The 26,058-nt window shown below is 38.3% G+C and overlaps 1 protein-coding gene across 4 annotated transcripts in view; it reads left to right on the top strand.

Moving 5' to 3' along the window:
• The window catches only part of asic2 (acid-sensing (proton-gated) ion channel 2), a 593,044-nt gene that overhangs the window by 526,853 nt on the left and 40,133 nt on the right, over nt 1-26,058 (top strand). For all 4 annotated transcript variants that reach the window (XM_052138645.1, XM_052138644.1, XM_052138643.1 and 1 more), the window contains 2 exons: nt 5,055-5,205; nt 15,734-15,861. In XM_052138645.1, coding sequence (XP_051994605.1) covers nt 5,055-5,205; nt 15,734-15,861 — 279 coding nt within the window. The remainder of the gene's footprint in view (nt 1-5,054; nt 5,206-15,733; nt 15,862-26,058) is intronic.

The following is a 26,058-nucleotide window of genomic DNA, read 5'->3' as shown; positions in this document are numbered from 1 at the left end:
TTCCCATTTACGCCTTTTCTTGCATTGTCCATTTTCATCAAAACAAGTCAAGAGTTTTTGTATCTAACTCTTTTAATTACATATCATCTATTTTTGGCATTTAGCCACTGACATGTAGCTAAACGCAGAAATATAGAAAAAAAGGAGTCGAGTTTTGTAAAGCTGGTTGCATTTCCTTTCACTCCATTACTCACAAATGGTTGGATTTCTCTCTGCTAAGTCCACTGTGTAATAAACCTTTAGTGGTAAATTAATATAAATGCACCCATCCTTCCACCTCTTTCCCTCCATTTCATCTGAACCAAGTGCAGAGTGTCTGTTATATCACTTTTTCCTCAAGGGCTCTGATGTGCTCTGAAATGTGACGGTTACACACAGATTTTCACTTTGCACCATGGAATCAGATTTGTATCTACCTCACACAGGTGTGACAAACAACATAGAAAATAGGGAATTTTCTCTAACGTGGGCAGTGCTCACACAACCTGTGATTCTCCTTTCTTTTCTATCTCTACCTATCTCGCCTTATCTTTCTCCATCTCTGTCTGATGCACAGTAATTATAACCAAACAGGGGTGTAAAGTAACGAATTACAAATACTCACATTACTGTAATTAAGTAGTTTTTCCCAGGAATTGTACTTTTTAAGAAGTTTAAAAATTGTATACTTTTTTTGAGTATATTTTAAGTGCTGTAACTGTACTTTTACTGCCGTATTTTCCCACCGTCTGTGTTCACTACTTTCCTTTCCTGATTTTATTTTTATTCATTAATGTGATTGGCTAGGGAGAGTCTTTTGACTACTGTCAAATCAAATCACACACTTGAACAGATTTGGCACCAACTGTGGAGAATGCCTCAAGCGCTGCTCAACACCTGGAAGGGCTTTTCACAGTGAAAAAGGCTAGTTCCATGATTGTGTCATGTGAGTTTAACTTGCTCAAGCCAGATATCAGTATAAATCCTGCCTCTAATTTGAAGAATCATATCAAAGTAAATTTTATATATCTACTAGATTCTGTGTCAATAATGTAGCCTGTAAATTAGCATTATATCACTGAGATTATTGGGTTGATGTGAGAGATTAAGGCAATGTTATCAATAGGGCATTAAAACAGTCTTGATGTTTATCTGAAAGAGAGAGAGAGAGAGAGAGAGAGAGAGAGAGAGATCCTCGATATAGATGACTTTTGACTGAATAACTTGAGTAGCTTTAAAAGTATTAATGTAATAGAATAAAACAGTGACATTTTTTAATAATATTGTTAGTTTTTTTTAATAAAACCGACCACTGATGTAGAGAGTGTGTTAATATGTATAATAAATTACCAGGAAACTAGAGATGATAAAATTATGCTTAGCCTTTATAAAGATCAACATTTGTAGAGCAAATCTTCAGCAGAACATTCCACCAGTCTCAAACTTCAGAAAATTGTGCATCATGCATTAGAATGAGAACACAACTATTTCTGAGCTTAAAAGATACAAGTCAATTAAATCAATTTAACTAAATCAATCTTGAACATTGTATCTCAAAAGGAATAAAATGCTACTTAAGAAGTAGTTACTCAAAAATGAAAACTGTCTTATCATTTACTCACCCTCATGCCATCCCAGATGTGTATGACTTTCTTCTGCAGAACACAAATAAAACATTTTAGAACAACATTTCAGCTCTGTAGGCCGATACAATACAAGTGAATGGATGCCAAAATTTGGACGCTCCAAAAAGCACATAAATGCAGCATTAAAGTAATCCATATGACTCCAGTGGTTAAATCCATGTCTTCAGAAGTGATATGATAGATGAGAAAAAGATCAAAATTTAAGTCCATCTTTGCTAGAAATTCTTCACCCTGCCCAGAAGATGGCGATATGCATGAAGAATGTGAATCACCAAAAACAAAAGAAGAAGAAAGTGAAAGTTAATGTGGAGACTGACTGAGCAGGGAGGAGAATTTATATTAAAAATGGACTTAAATATTGATCTGTTTCTCATCTATCATACCTCTTTTTATGCTGATTTATGGGATTTTTGGAGCTTCAAAATTTTGGCATCATATGCAATCATATAGTACACTGTGAGCAGAAAAATCCAAACAATTTGGCTAAAATATTATCTAGAATAATTTACTGTATTTTGAAGTGCCCATGATATCGTGCATGTTAATTACCATGATATACTGTATTTCCAAATACTGCCACATGCCTAATGTATACATACTGTATATAGGCCTACGCTGTTATAATCAGCTTCTATATTATGTATACAATCAGTACAGAAATATAGGCTGGGATCTGCAAACACCGCCCACAGGAATTACATTGGTAACACATAACCAGAAGTTCCTCCTCCTAAAACTCTAAAGGCAACCATTTCTCATTCCAAATGTGTCAAATATTTGCTTGTGCAAGAGCCCCGCGCATCAACCTACAGACATCAAAAGCATCCTCAAGCGTCTGTTTCCTGACGCATGCAGCAGGTAAGCCCAGGGCAGTCTCATGAGGGAGGCATCACTATCAATGTTCTAATAGGATTGCATGTTAAACTGCAACAGGTTATTATACTTACAAATACAGTATATCAGTTTACCTAAATTATTTAATTAATCATAACGATATTTTAGGTCCCCTAACCCAACCCATTCCTAACCACTTATCAACAATATAAGATATGTAACTGTTATGAGTGTAGGTGAGCAAGAAGGCAGACGAGGGGCGAGGATCTAAACGCAGCGAGACTTTATTTAAATAAAAGGGCAACACGAAAAAACACGAACAAAGGAAACATCCACAATGGGAGAAAGTAAAACAAAAACACGGAAGGTATATGAAGAGTTAACAGGCGGGGTAAACATCGACGGAAAACAGGCATCCACATACATCAAAGACCGACAGGGGAATGGAGAAACAAACAGGGTTTAAATACACAGACACACTAATGACTAAACGACATACAGGTGAGAACAATGAAGTGCATGGGCAGTGATGAAGGCAGGGAACTATGGGAAATGTAGTGCATGACAATAGACAAGTGAAACACGGGGCGGACAACAAGGAAAACGTGACATGGAACATGATCAGTGAAACAGAAAACACGGGACAGACAACAAGGGATCGTGACAGTAACAGACAGGTAAATTTAGTCTCTATAATTTGATTTTCATTACACTTTAATATATATATACCTGTGTGTATATATATATATATATATATATATATATATATATATATATATATATATATATATATATATATATATAGCACCCACCCCTATGCCGAAACCTAACCAATTCTCAAATATATAAAAAAAACAAGCAAATCAGGTAGTCGCAATAATTTAATAAAAAAAATATGACACAAAAGTATTCTGATGCCTGGGGACTGTGAGTGTAGAATAATGACTAAAATGTGGGTTTACTTTTCATACAAAGCCATCAGAATACTTGGAATACACCTGGAAAACAGATCACTTCAGCAGAGCTGAATGTGTGCAGAAAACAACAAATTAATCTTCAAACACTACAAACTAATTTTGCTAAACATTAACCCCTTTGAATTTTTTTTTCTAAATCTTCAAATAAATTGAAAATCATACACCAACGATCATTTCACCATGACAAAATTGCACCCAACATATAATTTCACTTTAAATTCGGAAGCTCTTTACGTCAATTATATATAGTGACTAAATTTACCTGTCTGTTACATGCCAAAGGGTTCTTTTTAAAAGCAATGCACTTGCCACCACGACTGGAAACAAACGCTAGGAGGTGCTTTTGTCGTCTATAGGTTGACACGCTGGGCTCTTGCACAACCGGCAGTATTTTACACCTTTTGGAGTGAAAACAGGCTGCAATAGGATGATTTAGATTTGACATCTTACAACCAGGGGTTGTGTTAAATGAAAATTATCCATCATTTACAGATTTTTTGAAATGCTGATGGAAACTTTCAAATGTATTTTGACAGATAAAAAATAAGAAAACATTTTCACCTAGTGCATCAGTTTTGACTTCACTGTCTCTCTCACACACTCTCCCTCTCTCTGTGTGTGCCCTGTTTATTGCCTGGTATTAAGATGCATATTAACAGGTGTCATCACCATTACCACCTTGTACTATGCATCTCTTTTGACCAATTGTGTTCGGATTTCGAGGAGAAGTCTAAAACATTTACCGTGTATCAGTCATTACGTTAGTGTGTTACTGCATGATCAGTGTGTCACTTTATTAATAAAGCATAAAAAATATAGTAACAAAATGAAAGTGCGAAATAGCGGCACTTTGTTTCAGCCAATTACTTGCATATAATCTAAGTGCATACATTAGCCTACGTGTAGAGCAAAATTGGCAGTTATTTTAGAGGACTACTGCATTAGAGCTTCAGAGATGCATGTGCTTCTTATCTGTGACTTTATTGTTCTAGGAAATCAGGCACATTAAAGAAATTCCATGAACCTGTGTATTTTCTGATCAGTTTGTTATTTCATTAAAAAGCCTGATGTATTCGTAAAGTTTAAAAATCTAATTTTAGTGCAGTGTTTGATTGAAAGGTAGCTACTTTCCCCCCAATAATTCCTTGGTTTCACCAGACTTGTGCTTAGAGAGTCAAACATATAATTAAACCTATCTATTGTCATGTACTGTATATGCCATTATAATGGATGTGATGACCCTGAAATTATGACGACTAAAAACATCAAAGAGATGGAAAAATATTGTTTCTAGCACAAACTCTGGTTCATGTATTGTAAGTGCTAAAAAAGAGCTCAACATTTGCTTTTAAACCCTCCACCCCACTTGCCTGCATGCATTATATGTTTATTTACCCCTAAACATGTTTCCCACTTGTTTATATATACTGAATAGGAAGTCACAGTTAGTGTCCGTGGTAATCAAGAGCATGCCACAGATGGGGTACATAATTATTAGTTTGAAGATAATCAACAATATTACGATACCTCTTCCTTCACATACATAGAGTGGCATAGCTTTGAAACATTCTTGAATCAAGAAGTCCAATTAAATGTCTCTTTCACTCTATGTTTACAGGTGTTCACACGTTATGGAAAGTGCTATATGTTTAACGCTGCAGAAGAGGGAAAGACGTTGAGGACAACGATGAAGGGAGGCACAGGCAATGGACTAGAGATCATGTTGGACATCCAGCAAGATGAATACTTGCCTGTGTGGGGAGAAACAGGTAAACACACACACACTCATGCACACACACACATAGTCACAACTACAGTAATTATAATTTGTACATGTCTCTTTATTTGTACCATCATACAGACTCTGATTGTCACTTGTCTAACAGGTGATTAGGGCAATGTTTTGTCTGTGCTTTCAATGTGCCACCATTCCCATGGAACAGTGAATATTTGTAGGAGTTACACATCTTGAAGAACAGCTGTGATGCATTAATGGTGTAGACAAATCCTATGGGATTTATTATCAAATAGATTTTCTCGCATCCTGTTTGATTGATCTGATACATCTGCACTTCTCATAGGCTACAAACAAATGTACTTTTTTGATTAATTTTGTTGCATCCAAGCAAAGCACAGCTTCCCTGTAGTATGTTGGGAATTTCAACTAAGATGAAAGCATTTAGTATTAAGAGAGCTGCATTAAGAATTATTTGAAAGAAAGATTCATTAGCATTTGAAAGGTAACAAGTTTAGGCTGAAGGCTGAATTAAAATGTATTTAGAAAACTATTGACATACGTTTTCCAACTATGGTAAACATAAAGCAACTGTACTATGATGACTATACATTTCATCAGCTGTTTTGAAAAGATGTCCTTTAAAGCTACATTGAGAAACAAAGCTTTATCACTGCCCTGAGGCTGATAAATCCTTTAGATGAGGCATCTCACCATCTCACAGCAATGAAGGATATGGACAATAATCAAACATGTTAGCTTTCTTAAATCATTTGTTATGTAAATCTGATCTATAATCTGTTTTATTGCCCAAATTCTAACGTGAATCAGTGTTTAGTGTGACGTGCACTTCCCCAGTCAATTCATGATGGACTTTAAAGTCACATTATCATTAATCTTACATTTCATACAAAATCCTTTAGTTTTCAACATTGCCCACCAGCATATGCTTAGTTAACTCACATAAATCAAGTCTTGTTCTAAACATAGCTTACTAATATTTGCATGAGAGTGGTGGTGGTGTAGTGGTCTAAGCACATAAATGGTAATCTGGTAATCAGAAGGATGCTGGTTCAAGCCCCACAGCCACCACCATTGTGTCCTTGAGCAAGGCACTTAACTCCAGGTTGCTCTGGGGGGATTGTCCCTGTAATAAGGGCTCTGTAAGTCATTTTGGATAAAAGCATCTTCCAAATGCATAAATGTAAATGTAATGTAAAATGCATTATATTCATGCTAAAAAGAGGGGAGGGGAACTGGCTTCCCCTGAGCCTGGTTTATTTTTCTCCATAAACTAACATCATATGGAGTTTTGTTAACTTGCCACAGTCGCCTTTTTAATTTATAATGTATCTGTTAATGCATAATTTGCTGTAAAACTGCTTTGAAATGATGTGTGCTGTGAAAAGAGCTATACAAATACAAATGACTAGGCCTGACTTGACATAACCTGACAAACTGGCAATTGATCAGTCATTTGAGTATAATTAAGGCAGGGAAAACAATGCTTAATGCAAATAAAAAATATATATATAAAAAGAAAACTAACCATATAATCAAGTTAGGACAGCAAAATAAATAGGCTTATTAACTTTAAAAAAGGGTGGAGTAAAAGCTCCCCATATCTTTTGTTCTTGACGTCAAAGGCTGTTCATCAAACTCTGCTGCAAATGTATCTGTCACTTGGTAGAAGCTTGCCAAATTAGGCAAATGCCAACATTCCCTCAAAAAAAGGATGTAGGGGTGTGCAGCGAAGCAGTTATAAGTATATGTGTCGGTACCTGTTGTAAAGGCAAAAGTATCTGTATCTGTATTAGGATATAACCGGAAGTGCTTTAAAACTAAATAAAAAGCCAATTTTAAATGAAACTCTATTCCATTTATAGTTTTCATTTGAAAAATACATACGAGGTATTCTGCTTCGGGCAAATCCCACTATGTAAAGTAACACAAATAAAAAAGCTTTAAAATGCTTTACTGTAAATATGGGTTCAGTTTCAATGATGATGAACATTGTCTATTTAGCCTGTGTCATGTAAATAATGTTTTAAGCCTATTAAAGGGGTCATATAATGGTACATGCACTTTTTCAAGTTGATTGTACTGAAATGTGTGTTGGCTGTGCCTGTACACAACCATCCTATTATGATAAAAATCCATCCAGTGTTTTTGTTTTAATCTCCTTATATATTTTCCCCTGCCTTTTTTTTTTTTTTTTTTTTTATTAATGCCACGAACCAGAACAATACAATGAGACATAATCCTTCAAAATGAAACAAAAAAACCAAGTAAATAAAGTAAAATAAAAAAAAAGAACAGTGCCAGAGGACAAGAAAAAAGTATTACAAACAGAAAAGGGGTGTTACATTATATATCCTGCTTACAATGCTATAAGCTCTAATTGCCTTTTTACTTGTGCACTTACGCAAAAGAGAACAATAAAGCTTAAAATCATTTTTAAAGCAAGAAAAGTTAGGTTTGGAGTCAGACCATTTCATTTTATGAATGTGAAACTTCCCCATCAGTATTAACAATATTTTCCCCTGCCTCAAATCGAGCCGTTCGACCATGTGACGTCACACGGTCGGACGCCCCTCCCAGGATTGTTGATTGACAGCAGTGTTTCAACACAGACCCGCCCTCGCTCGTGAGCGAGCTGTCAATCATAGTCCGTCATCATTGTTGATACACTGGAGCAGAATGGCGCCTAAGCGATTTAATTGTGGTTTTCTGTTCTTCAGTGTAATAACGAACACAGCAGTCATTTTGATGTTCCTAAATCTGAACCGCTGAAGACGCAGTGGCTGAGTTTTGTTTACGATGGGAATATTCCCCACGAGCAACGTCAATGCGTTCATGTTTGCGCGAATAATTTTTCACCAGACTGCTTTATAAACGAGGGTCAGTATAAAGCTGGTTTTGCTAAGAAGCTGCTGCTGAAAAAAGATTCGGTACCAACTATTTATATTCCCTCTGCACCTCCAGAAGAAGTAAGTGTAACCTTTTATTAACCTTTATATTCATCTTTGCAAATCGCTTGCACGTTTCACAATGAATGTGGCTAATGTTTACACTCAGGGTACATTACAGCATGTTTTCCATAACGTTACGACGTTCTCAATATAATTCATAATCCCACGTTTATTATTAACAACGCGTTATGGTTATTGTGTTATTAAAAACTGTGTACGCAGGTGTTACAGTTAACATGGTAACACTAAGTTACACCTGGTTTACTTGTATGTTACTGATTAAGAAGTAATGTAAAAAAAAAAACAGTTATACGGATAATAACGCCAGAACGGAGGGGCGGGGTGACCAAAGCTCATTATCATTTAAAGTCATATGCTCTGAAACGGCGTGCTGAAAACAGCTGTTTTTGAGCAGGTAAAATTAGTGTTTTCTTAAAATACTAATGAGAATTTTTAATAAAAGTATATTACAAAGTTTTCATTTAGACCCTAAAGATTCATATTAACTTGTACAAAAATGGCATTATATGACCCCTTTAAGTTCAGGACAATCTTAAGGACATTTTTGTTTACTTTAGTGCAAGAAATAATGTTGGTACTGTGTTTTTACCACTTAACATACAAAGTAAAGCTCTGAACCAAAACCAGTTGAAAACCTCTGATTTGAATAATTCTATGGCTGGGATTTGTCCAGTTCTGCTCAGAAGTAGGAGGTGGAAGGCAAGACAGCGTTGTTTTGCTGAGTCTGTATCATCTAGAGCAGAAACGTTTGTCTCTCCACCTAAGTAGAGAAACACATACAATCTAAGTAGAGCTTTAACTTTTTTTGAGAGAGCCATGGGGAAAGAGATGGGAAAAATGGAAATGGAAGACGCAAAGTGCAAGTGTGCCCATGCATATGTAACGTAATAAATGTGCTATGTCACCTTGAAAAATCTTGGCACAAAGCACAAAGAAGATGACACATCTCGGTGAGAGCAAGAGCATATGATAAACTTGCCATCATCTTTTTAAAATTGTATACATAAGAGAGATATTCTTGAGCTTCACAGAATAAATGTGTAGAAAATGTGTCATTCTGTCTGCCATTTTCTGACTTTTATGTATGTATGGTGAGTGATGAAGAACTTATTCTCTTTGAAAGAAGAAATGTTAAGATTAACAGTACATTATGTAAAGCACGATACTGTTTTTGAATGTGCATATTTATGAGTGTTGATTGTTTTTTAATGCAATATGAAGCTCAGCATTTGATCTAGTTCATATCACCACTTGTTTGATGAAATCTATATTTGATGCCCCTCATTTTTCCTCTCTCATTCCCTTATCTCATTTCAATTCCTCTCTTCAGTTTTGTGAAATTCTTTTAAATTAGACCCTTCATATTGACTAAATTTACTTACATTATCTCATGTGATAATCTTGTATTCTAAAATAGTTTGTCTTCTTCAGAAGAGGAACAGGTTGACATTTTTCTAATGATGGCTTAATTGCCTGCACATCTCGGGACTATCTTTATTTTTTGTTTTTCAGAGGTGATGTTAATGATTCAGAGAACACAGTGCTTTAAAATGTTCCAGCCTATCAAAAGACTGGCCTTTCCATGTTTGTGTCCGTGTTGGTTTCTTTCTTTTCTGTGCACTCTTGTTTATGTGTTCTTTGTCTATTTGTGAGTCTTTTCAATCCAGTTTGGGAGAGTTTTTTTTTTTCTTTTTTCTTTTTTTTTTTAATGCAGGAATACAATTTATAAAATGGATAGGTTCGACTCTAAATTCAGATAGCATGATGCATTCCGAAGCCATAGTATAATGACTCTATGACTAAATGCCCACATGTGACCGCACAATGCTTCAAACTGCTTTTGTTCCACGGAAGAAAGAAAATCATAGGGGTTTAGAACACATGAGAGTGAGTTAGAACACAACAGAATGATGACAGAATTTCAATTTTTTGGTGAAATATCCCTTTAATATAGATGGTCTGCCATAGGGGTTTGCCACTAAGAAGGAAACCTCTTTCTCTCTCTCTCTGTCCTTCATGCCTGCACTCTCATCTCGGTTCCTGATCAAAGCCGCATATTTATACATTCTGCTCAGCATGTGTTGTTTTTCCACTTTGTAGCTGTGAAAATGCAGGCAGGTTTTGGTGGCTGATCACAAAGTCTGGAATCAACAGCCTCAATCTGTACAGATATTGAATTTCCCATGGCAAATATTTGATTGATTTTTCTGTTTAAAACTTTAATTACTTCCAGAGTGCTGTGCTGAGCTTAGGAGCCAAAACACACTTGGAGTCAAGAGTAATTTTTAACCAACAGTCGTTTATTCATGTGCAACTGTATTAATCACTGCAAATAAGGATCTGGGAACTAAAGTATATAATTTTTTACTATTTGTTTACTATTTGTCTTGTCGGAAGAGGTAAAGGAAAAATTATTTTTCATAAATGAAATACAGAACTCCAGTGAGTCAAAAAAGAACGCTTTATTAGAGGATGAAGAATAGACTCTCCAAATAGGTGTAGTTGACTCCCCCTCTCTCTTTCTCTCTCCACCTTATCCCTCATAATGATCTGTCTTTCATCTGCAATATCTAAAGTGTCAGATGGAATAGAAAAGAGGCAAAGAGACAGACTTCAAATGCAACAGTGAGGTTTTGAGTTAATGAGAGTCCTTCTCATCTGTCTGCTAAGGGCATATACCTGGGAAACTGATTTATCTTTGGTCTAAACACACATAAAATTATAAATCTGCAATGTGAATTCATTTACACAGCTGTATTAAATTAAAGTTTCAAGAGGTGCAGTATGTAAATTTCCATCATAGTAAAGGTCAAAAATCCATAACTTACCCTGTTTCAGGAGCCAGTATGTTTTATGGCTATGAAGTGAAATAAGCAATGAGCATTCCAGGAATATTAATTGAAGGAGCAATTATTGGGTATCCATTAATTATAGGAGCAGTCATTGCAGGGGCGGTTTCAACCTTACGGGCTTAATTCACATAATGAAATGCTGTTGTCTCGAGGAATGTTTCTTGCTTTCAGTGAGAGAAGTTGTGGATTAAAAAAAAAGGAAACTGCAACTTTTTGTCAGGGTACGTACATTAATAACACATTTTATTGTGTAATTTCACTGGAATTGAAAGCGGAGTGCAGATGCCTGATAAAGTGCCGATCGCTAACTTATGTGCTCACTGTTCATTGCAGATTTTTAGTGGGGCTGAGATGAAATATGGTCTAGTATTAACTATACATTTTCAGGTGTGCAACCACAATACCTTGTTAAAGTAAGAAATAATAAATCCTAAATTGTCATAATAATCTCTTCTATATTTCTGCTTTGTCCACTCTTGTTTGCTTATTTGCAGCCTCTGAGTGGCATTAAAATATCTGTGTAGACAGCCTTGCCATCGTATTGTATACATTTTACAGGTACGTCATATTAAGCTCCTGAGTCGCCTTTGCAACATAAAACATCATTAAAATTGAATCAATTCATGAGAAATGATTCTCTGTCCAGATGAAACCAATCCAGTGTCTGGATCAGGACTATGGTCAGTTATCAATCACCTTTGACTTTCGGACAAATCCCAGGACTTTGCACTTCTCTTGTAGGTTTAATAAGACTTATATTTGTCCTCAGTGTCCCTGTCTATGACTGTAAAACACCACAGCATAGATTTAACAGGTCAGAATTGTGTTTATGAATCAGCAAGTAAAGGAGGTGCAAAAAATGATTTAACCGGGTTTGTTAATACACCTATGTATGTGATGGCATACCGTAGGTTTGTAGAGGTGGTCCTGTAAATTCATGCTCATACTGCTTTTTTCAATGTAGTTGGTAGATTTATAGTTACAGAGGTTTTCACAATGAGCACTGAGTATAAGCCAAAAACTGCTCAGATTAACAAATATTCAAAGTTAGAGGACATGTGACAGACCTCAGACATGGAGGAAAACAAATAAACTCTAGAACATTAGTGCAGTGGGTTACTGACCAAAAGGTTTGAGGTTCAAGCCCCACCACTGCCAAGACACCACTGTTGGGCCCTTGAGCAAGGCCCTTGACCCTATCTGCTCCAGGGGTGCCGTATCATGGATGACCCTGCACTCTGACCCCAGCTTAGCTGGGATATGTGAAAAAAATAATTACACTGTATATATGCAGAAATGTATGTATAATGTGTGACAATTGATCAATTAAATTAAATTAAAGTTGCATTTTGTATACACCTCCACAAACAGAAAATGTAAAACAATTGTCCTAAATAAATTTCTAATAAATTTAATATTACAAATACATAACACATGACACATTACTATAATGAACAATGTGTAACTGCAAGCAACTTTGCATTTATTACATGTTGTTAGCTGTACATATTTATTACTATGTAAGTACATCAATTTTATCAGTTTATTATCTTTCTTTCTTTCTTTTTTCTTTCTTTTTTCTTTCTTTCTTTCTCTCTTAAATTAGGTCCACTTGTCTCACTCAAAGATCTTGAGCTTTTATATGCTAGAGGAAACTAATACCCATCATATATGACAGGCTACACTTTTGTACATTTGATTTGAGACACAAAAACATGCACACACACACACACACACACACACACACACACACACACACACACACACACACACACACACACACACACACACACACACAGCACTGAAAATACTGACTGCTCCCAGTGTGTGAGTGGCTGCTTTGAGCAGCTTTCACCTTGTGTTTCCATCAATGCTCTAGCCCCTGGAGATTGAGTGGAAGGTGGGGGGTCTTTGTGGTTGTGCTCTCCTGTCCTGTGAGCCATATAGCAATGCATTTGAAAGACACAGGATATGCTGTACATCTGATTTCCAAACTCTGTTTCCTAAAAGGGGTTGCATAGCCTAGTCGACTATAGTCTGAAGTCGACTAGTTGCTTTCCACATAATTTACTAAATGTATCTTTAGGAAATAAAGCGGGTGGGATGGAAAATTATTTATTTATCTTATTAATGAGAAAAGCTCCACCTGATTTGTTAGGGTTAGGTTTAGGATTTGGGTTATAGTTTCTCTGACCAATCAGGTAGCACTATCCTGGTGAATATTGCTGAATCATCCACTTATGACATCACGACAAGTACATTTCAACTCGACTAATGGGCTTTACAATACGACTATTAAAAATGTGTTGTGGTACAACTCATGTTTCCTGTACGTGATGTTTTTTCAGCCTTTATAAGAAACTATGAGATTGTGTCGAATGTATGTTTTATGTTTAGACACGGCTAATGTTTGACTATATCTTGTTTTGCACATGGTGACCAGCACATTGGTTCCTTACATTTAGTTTTTTTGGCTTGTGTTTAAAGCAGCTATCTTGAGAATGCTCCTAGGTAACTATAATAAAAGTATCATACAGGTACAGCTCCTATTTACTGGTGAAAGAATGTTTTCTTAAACTTCCTGTGCCTAAAATTGGCATATATACATATACAGGAGGTACATGCTCGATTCGACTGCACATCCTAGCACAGAAACTGATTGTCTGGAGCAGTGCACACTTATTCATTACAGTCATAATAAACACGGAGTGGATAAACGCTACAGAGAATGGAGACTTCACCCGCAAGTGGTGAGCCAGGTGTGGGATAGATATGGCCAAGCTGCCGCATCTCTTCGCATCACCCGGATCTCACTGTCATCGGAACCAGTGTCAAAGCGAAACCGCGTTTGAGAGACCCATCGTGTGTGCGATAGAGATTGAATGGCAGCCAGAGAAAATAATAGTTTTAAGATTTTAAACTTTAGCAAAATAAGCTTCAGCATTCAATTTGTTTTATATCTGTATGGCTAGTGTCTAAAATGCATTGGCAATGTACACTTAAGTTTATCTTGCCAATTAAGTGGAAAACGGCATAATATTTTGTCCAACTTTTAAGAACAGCATGTCGACTGATTTTATGCCATGTATACATATACTTATATAAAAGATTTAGACCTGTGAAAATGTGTCTAATTAACTGTATCTGCAAAAACTGAACAGTTAAACTGGTGGCCAGAAGTTTGGAATAATGTACAGATTTGGCTCTTATGGAAAGAACTTGGTACTGTTATTCACCAAAGTGGCATTCAATTGATCACAAAGTATAGTCAGGACATTACTGATATAAAAAACAGCACCATCACTATTTGAAAAAATAAAAGGCATTTTTGATCAAATCTAGACAGGCCCCATTTCCAGCTGACATCACTCCAACACCTTATCCATGTGTAATCATGCTACATTGCTAATTTGGTACTAGAAAATCACTTGCCATTATATCAAACACAGTTGAAAGCTATTTGCTTAGTTAAATGAAGCTTAACATTGTGTTTGTGTTTGTTTTTGAGTTGCCACAGTATGCAATAGACTGGCATGTCTTAAGGTCAATATTAGGTCAAAAATGGCAAAAAAAGAAACAGCTTTCTATAGAAACTCATCAGCCAATCATTGTTTTGAGGAATGATGGCTATACATTGCTTGAAATTGCCAAAAAAAAAAACTGAATATTTCTTTCAAAGGTGTATACTACAGTTTATAAAAGACAAATGACAACTGGCTCTAACAAGGACAGAAAGAGATGTGGGAGGACCAGTTGTACAACTGAACAAGAGGATAAGTAAATCAGAGTCTCTAGTTTGAAATATAGATGCCTCACATGTCCTCAGTTGACAGTTTCATTGAATTCTACCTGCTCAACCCCAGCTTCATTTAAAGAGAAGACTCAGAGGTGCAGGCCTTATGGGAAGAATTGCAAAGAAAAAGCCACTTTTGAAACAGAAAAACAAAAAGAAAGTTTAGAGTGGGCAATGAAACACAGACATTGGACAACAGATAATTGGAAAAGAGTGTTATGGACCTTAACCTCATTGAGCATTTGTGGGATCAGCTAGATTGTGAGGTGCATGAGAAGTGCCCGACAAGACAGCCACATCTATGGCAAGTGCTACAGGAAGTGTGGAGTGAAATTTCACTTGAGTATCTTGACAAACTGACAGCTAGAATGCCAAGGATCTGCAAAGCTGACATTGCTGCAAATGGAGGATTTCTTAATGAGAACTCTTTGAAGTAGTTTCAGATTGTAATGGTATATTTTCACATTATTAATGCCCTATATATTGTGATCGGTTGAATGCCACTTTAGTGAATAAAGGTACCAATTTCTTTCCATAAGAGCAAAATCGGCACATTATTGCAAACTTTTGGCCGCCAGTGTACATATTTAAATTAAATGATGACTAACCAATTTCTTGGAAGTTCTCTGAGGGAAAGTATAAAGTAAATATATTTATGATTATATTAAATCTTTTTCCAATTAACCACAGAACACTGTGATATTCATTAGTTTATTTAGCCCTACATTTCAATGTTTGACTTTAAAGACATTTTATGTTTACTTATGCATGATAAACAATTTTGGTACTGTGTGGTCTCACTTCTTGATGTCTTATTTAAAATCTGGATCCTTGAGCTCCTGTTTAACTTCTCGTTAGATATTCATAGTATTCTTAAATTCATCACAAAACTATTCTTTCTATCTCTCTGTTTCTCTGACTTAGAAGAGACAGCATTTGAAGCAGGAGTGCGGGTGCAGATCCACAGTCAGACGGAGCCTCCCTTTGTGCATGAGCTGGGTTTTGGAGTCGCCCCAGGGTTTCAAACCTTTGTTGCTACCCAGGAGCAAAGAGTGAGTGAGCTTTGACCTCATTGATTTAACATCTCCTTCTATGGCTATCACTGATGTTTAAACACCTTAAAAACAGTGTTTATTTTACACTTTCAACAAAAGTGCTTTAACCTTTGCTGGATTGGCATGTCTTTAAAAGAAAACATCTGTCAGATTAAAAAATTCAGAAAAGCCCTTACTTAAACACCCTTCATTTTACCTAATTTCAACATTCAGTGACACTGAAAATTTACTTGAAGTGTCTGCTAGATTAATACATGTGAATTAATGAATGTAGATCATGTGAAGCACACAAATCTGAATTTCATTTATTACAGGTAGTCAACTAAAATAACAGAGCATTACATTCAAAATGTTATGTTTGTGATGAGATATAAATATATTTTGGAGCAACAGTGTGCAAACAACACGTCTGGACACCTGCTGCAAAGGGACTCCAGTCCGCAGAAAGCAGAGGTCTGTCCAAGGGTTGAAAGCCGAGCGGCGCTGCCGTGGCTAAGGATGCAATATGCCCCAGGAGCCTCTGGAATTGTTTTAGAGGAACCGCTGTGCCGGGTTCAAAGAGAGCGAGGTACCTGAGCACTGACTGAGCGCGCTCGTTGGTGAGACACGCTGTCATTGAGACTGAGTCTAACTCCATGAGGAGCAGGGTCGTGATCTCTGCTCGTAAGGCGCTGAACCGAATCGCGCAGCCGAGTCGGATGGTCCTGGCCAGCCAGTGCGATGGATTGGGAAGTGAAAGCCACGCATCCAAACTCCGCGCGAGGGGAACTAATGGGACGATTGCTTTTGACATACCGTGCGGGGCTTCGCGGCGGGGGGAGCAGGTAATAGCGCGTCGGGAGGCAGAAGAGCGTCCGGAGGCTTGGGTGCTGAGAAAAGACTCAATGCACTTACCTTGCTCCGCGCACCTGGCAGGGGGTTGGTTAGAGACTGAGGAAGAGGTCCTATAGAGGCGTCTTCAGAACTCGTCAGTGCTGGCCAGGTGGTCCCGCCAGGCGGCGGCGTTCCCGGGAAAGCATAGCAGACATCTGCGCGTCAGCCTCGGACTTGGCGAGCAGACCCGAAGGTGGCAACCCAGACAAGTCATCAGCATCAGATGCCGCTGTGATGCTCTCCGATGCAGTGGCGATATCGTCATCCAATTCCGGGGGCTCAAGGTAGATTGCCGGCTGGCCGTGAGGCGAGCCACTCTCATCCCGAGCTCGGACGGAAGCAAGCAAGCATGCCAGGTGGCGGGTGGTTCGTGGGGATTTACCCGGTGAAACTGAGCCCGTCATCATCCCCAAATCGCCTTCATCGCCAGCTGGGTCATCCTCAATCCCGTGGGAAGAAGGAAAAATTCTGACTGGCACTCGCTGCCCCGCTTTCCTAATTACCCGTATGTGCGGGGCGGCATGCAAATTCTGTATGCCAACTTGACATTGACCTGGAGGTACGTTTGGCATCCCAGGAAGACCCCTTGTGTCTCTTCACTGGACACAATGTCGAGTGAGTGACAGAAGGGGAAAGGAAATATTAAGAGTGGAGACAAGGGGGAATCGAACCTGGGGTGTCTGCTTGAAAAAAACTCATCCACACCTACTTTACTCCCTATGCCAGGGGTCAGCAACCTATGGCACGCTTGCCAGCATTGGCACACGGAGGGGTAATCACTGGCACTTTTTTTTTATGAGCTGAATGGGAGACTAAACAAAAAGTTAAAATGTGACAAGACTGCACTATACCCAACAGACTCGTGCAGCACGTGCAAGCCATTTGCACATTAGCACATCACTTTCTGTTAAGACTACATTCCGTGTTTCTGTTTTATTTCAGAACAACATGTGATGTACTAAGGAAAAAAACGTTATTAATCCTTGATATTTCCTACCCAGCATACAGGTACACATACCTTAAACCGTGGTCACACTCAAAATTACATTACATGATTAAAAGTGAAAACATAAACCCACGTGGTGGGGTTCAAAAATCTGAGTCTATTCAAAATATAAATTAAACATGAAAATAAAGTTTTAGGATTTTGTAAGTGTGATTCACCAAAAAGGGCTAAGTAGTTGTTCGGCATGCACGTGCAGCGTGAATCTCATCACACTTTAATACTTTTTAGCTTCCCTTTCAGCTGATGAAAACACGCTGCGTGATCATGAGAAAGGATTGGGTTACATCAAGATGTAGATTGGAATGCAGGTGCGAAAACGTCATATAAATAAAATGGCCTGCTCCTATCTCGCTGTTGCTTGCGTGCTAGTGATTAAATGATTACAGTGACATCATATAAGAAATATTTAAGATTCCACACAATTTCATGATCAGTCAGCAAATAAGCAAATTTGTGACATTAACTTTGTTAACTCATTACACAAAAGGACAGGTTTTCTTTCATAAAAGCATTTTAGATGCTCTGTGAAAATTTGCATGCTGGATCATGATTATATCAAAATCATCGGGTTTTGCATTGTCTCCACTACTGGGGTGCAAAAAGCACCTAGTGCAAATAATCACTTCGTTATAGTATATAAATGTTTTATTAATGATTAACTCATTTTAAGGACCAAAACCATTATATTGAATTATTATTTAAAAAAATATTATGTCTCTGTTTACCCCCTTCTTTTTAAATAGATTTTATTTAGATGAGCTGTGTTCGAAGCCAATGCTATGCAATGCAAGCATTTGTTCTGCAGGTGTACAGTTATCTGTAGCAAGTGTAATTTATACAGTTGTGTCTGCAAACATTTGCTTAATTGTCATTACAATGTAATGTAGGAACTTTGACTCATGAATACAATTCATCTGAATAAAAGTGATGTTTATCATTAACTTGTAAATCCCCCTGCATATTCCGACATGTTTGCATGTCATACATCAGCAGCTTGGCAAAATTGGAGTTCTAGTTTTTTGCAGGAGTTTCCAAGTTGGAAGTCTGTCTTTAAGTGGTGTTCAATTGAACTTATCCATGTAGAAAGATGCAGCAAAATAAAACCAAGTACTCATGGTAACATCACGTGACATGTTGTTTAGACATGTCCTAAATTTAGGGAACAGTGTTCATAAATATTGCATGAAAACTAAATACTATATTTACTGCAGTAGTACTATAAATAATAATGTAACACTGTTTAGTATAGTATTATTATATTTTAATAATAATATTTAGCACCTGTTGTGGTTGATGATCAACAATATCTGAAGTTTAAACGCCTCTTTTCACTGACAGCTTGTTGGATTTCATTTATTCCTTTTTTAAGAGTTCCGGGCCCTATTTTGTATACTTTTTGTGGAATATGCCATGAAAAAAGAACATTAGCATGATTAGCATGTTGTGCCACTGGTGTTTTTCAGGTTACTATGATTATTTATTTATTTAAATTCACTCTCTTGTTGTTAATTATACTTTTGGATGATTACTGCTTTTCTTTAATTATGCTAATTGTTATGTTTATGTAGCTGTTAAACTGAAATACAAGCTAATTATAGTGCGCTAGTAACCCCAGCCCTCAATATTTGTGCTGTATAATTACATTTATGAACATGTTTGTCAAGCACTGAATGGTGTTGATTTTATTCAGTTTTCTATAGCCCAGTGTTGTAACAGCATGAAAATATAAAGATATTATTAGCACAGATCCACTTTAATGATGATAATAAGCAGCCTTGCTCATCATTGTTTGACTTAAATGCATCTGCCTTGTCATGGCAACCCTCTAATATGTGTTTTAGCTTTTATAGATGATATATATATCCAGCTGTGGTGAAATAGTAATGGTGTTTCTGTCACAGCGTTTGTATCCTGCGCCCACAGGTGCCCCTGGTGTTATTTGAGAGTGTGAGGGCGGTGACTGCTTATCTGCTCAGTGTCCATGTTGGGGAGGCCGTCCACAATCCTCTCAGAGCTACATTTATCTGTCAGTGTCTCATGCTCTCTTACCTTATCTTTAGTTTTTTTTATGTCTACATTACTTCACTGAAAATTACATTTCCAAGGGCATAGAGGCAGACAGGACTGGCAGCATTAATTATGGAAAATTAAATGAACAGGGCAAAATTAAAGAAGAGTTCACTTTTGAAAATGCCTCTAAAGTTTTTTGCATTTTTCATTAAAAATTATGCATAGCAATTTTAGGGAATAGTGAAATGAAAAATTTTACATGATTTTCAGATTTCCAAAAAGAGTAGTAGCAAAGAAACCTGACTGTGGCGTGGGGGTGTGGTCGTGTCTCGGTCTGCGGGAGAGAGAGAGTGGTAAGGCTTGTCACCTGGTTTATAATTAACCCTAATACCTGTGCCTCATTATAGTGATGCGGAGGGAGACATAGAAGGAACGCCAAGTGTCCAGAGAGGGAGAGAGCGAAACCTGAAGGCGGACATTATTTACCATTGATTCCTGTTATGTACCTGTGTTCGACGGTTACTGTCAAGTGTCTTAGTAGTAGAGAAATTAAAACTGACCTCAAGCTGCTTCGCTGTCTCCTGACTCCTCCATTAACAAACCAAAGAGTATTACACTGACCTTTTGTACAAAGAAGTTAACATGGTCAGTTAAAAAAAGTTGCTTATTTGATTAGTGACCCAGAAATAGTGCAGAATCTTAAATATTTATTTTTCAATTTACTGCATGATATTTATTTAATTTGTTTTATAGTATTATAATTTTTATTATATTAACATGTTCTGCTTATTTCCAGATTCCAAATTAGATTTTGGTACAGTGTGTACCACTGTGGCTATGAAATTAATATTTAAACCGAAATGAAAAACAAAGAATAGAGGAGCAGAAAATCCTTGTAGATTTCGAGAGAGCACAGATTCATGAAATATCCTCTTACCAGGAAGGTGCATCTCCAACTAATTATCATTAGCCCTGATGTCCTATAGCCAGGGGCTGTAATGACTCACTGACGCAGTGTAGCAAGAAAGCCATTACAATAGACCCAGTGAGTAGGAGAAAGAGAAAAAACAAGGAAAATGAGGCCATGCAATACGAATGCGGCTATACGGACACAATAGGATTTTTTTGGTTAAGGAGTCTTGAGCTCACCGAAGTCTGAATGACGTGTTCTTCTTAGAACTGCTTTCATTCCACTCTTTTGCTGGTCTCAGTAGAGCACCCTGTAAATTTAGTATCTGCTAATTAACTTTACTTTAGGCTTATAGGACCTAAAAAAAAAAACCTGTGGGATATTTTTCCACTCTCACCTGTCAATCTAAACCCTCATTCCATCATTTAAGGGCTTCTGTAAGGTCAACTCCCATATACATCACTCTGCCTGTGAATATGCAAAATTAGGTCATATAATAGTTTTTATAGAGTGTTTCTAGCATTCAATGACAGAACTTTTTCCAGAATCCAAGCCCTCTATAAATGACTGTTATATATTTGATATACAGTATACATACACACACAGACCATAGCTTCTACCTAAAACAGTATGGTGGACACTGTGTGTTCCTATATGACATGCACACATACACACCAAATTCCATTTATTAAATTGTTTATTTATTTCATTTATTTTTTGCTTTTGGGCATGGAAAGACAGAAAGGCTTTTTTATTTTTAAGAAACTGCAGAGAATTTTTCAGAAAGAGGCATGTTACTACCTGCACTGTTCAGTGAGATGGTAAAATGTGGGTTTAGAAAGCTTCACTCTCAACTGCCATTGTTGCTAGTTACAATGATTTCAGCACAGAGGATGTGATAGGCTCGGTTTATAACCCTTTAGGGTTTTACAAAGAGTGTTACACTCACCCCTAAGTATTATGTTATTTCAGCTTTACTCAGTGTTTGGTATTACCACAAACATTAAGTGCTGAGAACAACTTTGTATTCCATAAATGTAACTGCTTACTTAATTTCACATATTTTACTTTACGCCATTCAGCTAGACGGGCTCGCCTCGTTTCGAGCCAACCGAAATGCAGCTCTGTGTGGTAAGACTCGCGGTGGTGGCTTTTGTGTTTACATCAACACGGAATGGTGCAAGAACTCTATGCTAGTTTCTAGCTACTGCTCATCGCTGGTGGAGCTTGTGACTGTTAGATGCAGACCTTTTTATTTACCACGGGTTAATAAGAGTTTACATTCCACCCAGCGCTGATGCTAAGGAAGCGCTCTGTGAACTGTATGGGACTATTAGCGAACTGCAGAACGCTCACCCTAACGGACTGTTTATTGTCCCCAGAGATTTCAACCATGCGAATCTCAAGACAGTGCTCCCTATTCAGTATGTGGACTTTGCAACGAGAGGGGCGAACACGCTTGATCTTATTTATACAAACAGCCCAGGCGCATACCGGGTGGAGTTCCACCCCCACCTCGGCTACTCAGACCACATCTCTGTTATGTTAATCCCAGCATACAGACCGCTTGTCAGGCTCACAAAACCGCTTCAGAAGAAGGTGAAAATATGGCCAGCAGGAGCCATCTCTGCTCTTCAGGACTGTTTAGAGTGTACTAACTGGCACATGTTCAAGGAGGCTGCAACATATGGCGACTCTACCAACTTGGAGGAATACACAGCATCAGTGATCTGCTACATCAGCAAGTGCATTGATGATGTCACTTTCTCCAAAACCATCACCACACGCCCCAACCAGATGCCGTGGATGACTGCGGAGGTGTGTGCGCTGCTGAGACTCCGCCTTCAGAGCAGGCGACAACGTGGCTCTAAGAACAGCGAGGGCCATACCATCCCGGGCCATCAGAGAGACAAAGCAGAGAATCCACAGTCACTTCCAGGACAGCGGCGACACGTGGTGCATGTGGAAGGGTATCCAGGCCATCATCAACTACAGAACAACATCAGTTGCCTGTGACAAAGATGCTTCCCTTCCAGATGCGCTGAACGACTTTTGTGCTCTGTTTGGCACAGAATGACGTGGTGGCGAGGAAGACCACCCCTCCTCCCAACGACCAGGTGATCTGTCTTACCACAGCTGATGTGAGGAAAACTCTATGTAGAGTCAACCCACGGAAGGCTGCTGGACCAGACAACATTCCTGGCAGAGTGCTCAGAGGATGTGCAGACCAGCTGGCAGATGTTCTTACCGACATCTTCAAAATCTCTCTGAGCAGCGCTGTCGCTTCAACATGCATCGTCCCCATGCCAAAGAAGTCTTCAAAGTCCTGCCTCAACGACTACCGTCCTGTCGCACTCACACACATCATCATGAATTGCTTTGAGTGGCTCGTCATGAGGCACATTAAAACCCAGCTGCCCCCTCACTAGACCCACTGCAGTTCGCGTATCATCCAAACCATTCAACCTACTGGGTCTGGACAACTCCCTCTGCAACTAGATCCTGGACTTCCTAACTGGGAGACCTCAGTCAGTCCGGATCGGGAACAGCATCTCCCCGACCACCACACTGAGCACGGGGGGCCCCCCCAGGGCTGTGTGCTCAGTCCACTGCTGTTCACTCTGCTGACTCACGACTGTGCAGCAATGCACAGCTCGAATCACATCATAAAGTTCGCCGATGACACGACCGTGATGGGTCTCATCAGCAAGAACGTCGAGTCAGCATAGAGAGAGGAGGTGCAGCGGCTAACGGACTGGTGTAGAGCCAACAACCTGTCTCTGAATGTGGACAAAACAAAAGAGATGGTTGTTGACTTTAGGAGAGCACAGAGTGACCACTCTCCGCTGAACATCGATGGCTCCTCTGTGGAGATCGTCAAGAGCACCAAATTCCTTGGTGTTCACCTGGTAGAGAACCTCACCTGGTCCCTCAACACCAGCTCTTTTACCAAGAAAGCCCAGCAGCGTTTACTTTCTTTGAAGGCTGAGAAAAGCAAATCTCCCACCCCCTATCCTCACTACATTCTATAGAGGGACTATTGAGAGCATCCTGAGCAGCTGCATCACTGCCTGGTTTGGGACTTGCACCATTTCGGACCACAAAACCCTGCAGAGGATAGTGAGGACATCTGAGAAGATCATCAGGGTCTCTCTTCCATCCATCAAAGACATTTACACAAAACACTGCATCCGCAAAGCAACCAGCATTGTGGATGACCCCACACACCCCTCACACAAACTCTTCTCCCTCCTGCCATCTGGCAAGAGGTACCGAAGCATTCGGATCTTCACGGCCAGACTGTGTAACAGCTTCTTCCCCCAAGCCATCAGACTCCTCAATACTCAGAGACATGACTGACACACACACACACACACACACACGCACACTCACACACGCACACACACACACACACACACATATGTTGTGTTTCCATGTTTTATGGGGACTTTCCATAGACATAATGGTTTTTATACTGTACAAACTTTATATTCTATCCCCTAAACCTAACCCTACCCCTAAACCTAACCCTCACAAAAAACATTCTGCATTTTTACATTTTCAAAAAACATAATTTAGTATGATTTATAAGCTGTTTTCCTCATGGGGACCGACAAAATGTCCCCACAAGGTCAAAAATTTCGGGTTTTACTATCCTTATGGGGACATTTGGTCCCCACAAAGTGATAAATACACGCTCACACATACACACACACACACACACACACACACACACACACACACACCTGTACACCATCCAACTTGTGCACATGTCCAGAGTTGCACTTTCATTAATTGTCACTTTACCAGGCTGCTACCTCAATAACTGCTATGTCTATAGAACACTATTTCATAGTATGTTATGTTTACATTTGGCATTTTTAGAAAGTGTCATCTTATTTGCACTATTCATTACAAATGTGTACTGGTCGGCGCTGCACTGTCTCTTACTGTGTCTATTGTCCTGTTCCTTTTAGTAATTTATTGTTCTGTCCCATACTATTTTGCACACATTATGTGAAATATTAAGTAGATTTAGTCTGTGTAGTGTCATGTGGTTCTGTGTTTGTCCTTTGTTGTTTTATGTAGCACCATTGTCCTGGAGGAATGTTGTCTCATTTCGCTGTGTACTGTACTAACTGTATATGGTTGAACGACAATAAAAACTACTTGACTTACTTTCTAGGACATTGATATGGGACACAACCTTTGTATTCCAGAGTAAGGGATCTTTAGTGGTTAGTCTTTATGCTGAGTTTGCAGAAGCTAAGAAAGATGATCTGAGCTCATGCATGTTTAATGAAAGCTGCAATAATGACTGAAGGTTGTATCAAGTCAGTCCTGCCGGCTCTCCACCATCACAACAAGCTAGTGTGTTCACATGTACAGTAGAGTAATTAGACTTAATAAGGCTCCAAACAGGACTACACACACACACACACACACACACACACACACACACACACAGACACACTCACATATACATATATACATTCAGGCTGAAAGGGAAGGTCATGAAGGACAGAACCCTGATGTAAAATCTCACAGTTTGAATGATTAATGAATAATTAAAGGAATCAAAACATAAGCTTTTTCAACCAACTGTTTGAAATAAGCTCAGTTCCTCAATTCAAGACAAGTAACATGTCGAGTATCTTACATTTTAGAAACACTGTGCTCAGATATGTTGTCTAGTTTTGCTCTACAAGCAAAAAATTGCCTCTCTTAAGCAGCCTGATCTCATAAAATGTATGTGCAACATTTTTGCAAACCAAAATTACATACTTCATTACATGTTTGGTTGCGGTTTTCTAGTGAAATGTCCAGTGGGGGTCACAAAAAGCAAGTAAAAGGTTTTTAAGATGAGGTTTTTAATTTGAATATTAGATGGATGTTTTAATGAGTAAAACTTACCTCCCTAACCTAAAACTTTAGACTTAATCTAACCAATAGTGTCCTAAAACATAAATGAGAAGGGAAAAAAATAGACACCCTTACCCTAAACCAATACCTAAACCCAACCGATAGTATTTTAAAAGCAAATTCAACACGAAAAGCACCTTTACTGAAGCAACCACGTCATTTTGTGTCACTTCTATGGTACTTTTGCATCACTTTCACTCTGAACATCCCTTGCTGGGAAGTCCAAAGTCCAAGACTCTATCAGGTGAGCTAGGGCGGAAGCTAATCATGTTGGAATAAGTATGTAAATGTAGGTGGGTCTGTAATACAAATGTTAAAATTATTTTCAAATGATGCGTTAGAGTAAAATTTGTTTTATATCTTAACATAGCATGGTGTAAGTAATATAGTGAAGAATAAGGGTTTTTAAATTCCTAAACAGCCATAGTACCCATGATTTGTGTGAAAGAGAATAAAATGAATAGTTGTTGTA

The sequence above is a fragment of the Xyrauchen texanus genome, chromosome 12 (genome assembly GCF_025860055.1).
Source record: "Xyrauchen texanus isolate HMW12.3.18 chromosome 12, RBS_HiC_50CHRs, whole genome shotgun sequence".
Lineage (NCBI taxonomy): Eukaryota > Metazoa > Chordata > Actinopteri > Cypriniformes > Catostomidae > Xyrauchen > Xyrauchen texanus.
The sequence above is the reverse complement of the archived record's forward strand: the minus strand, read 5'-3'. Positions and strand labels throughout refer to the sequence as shown.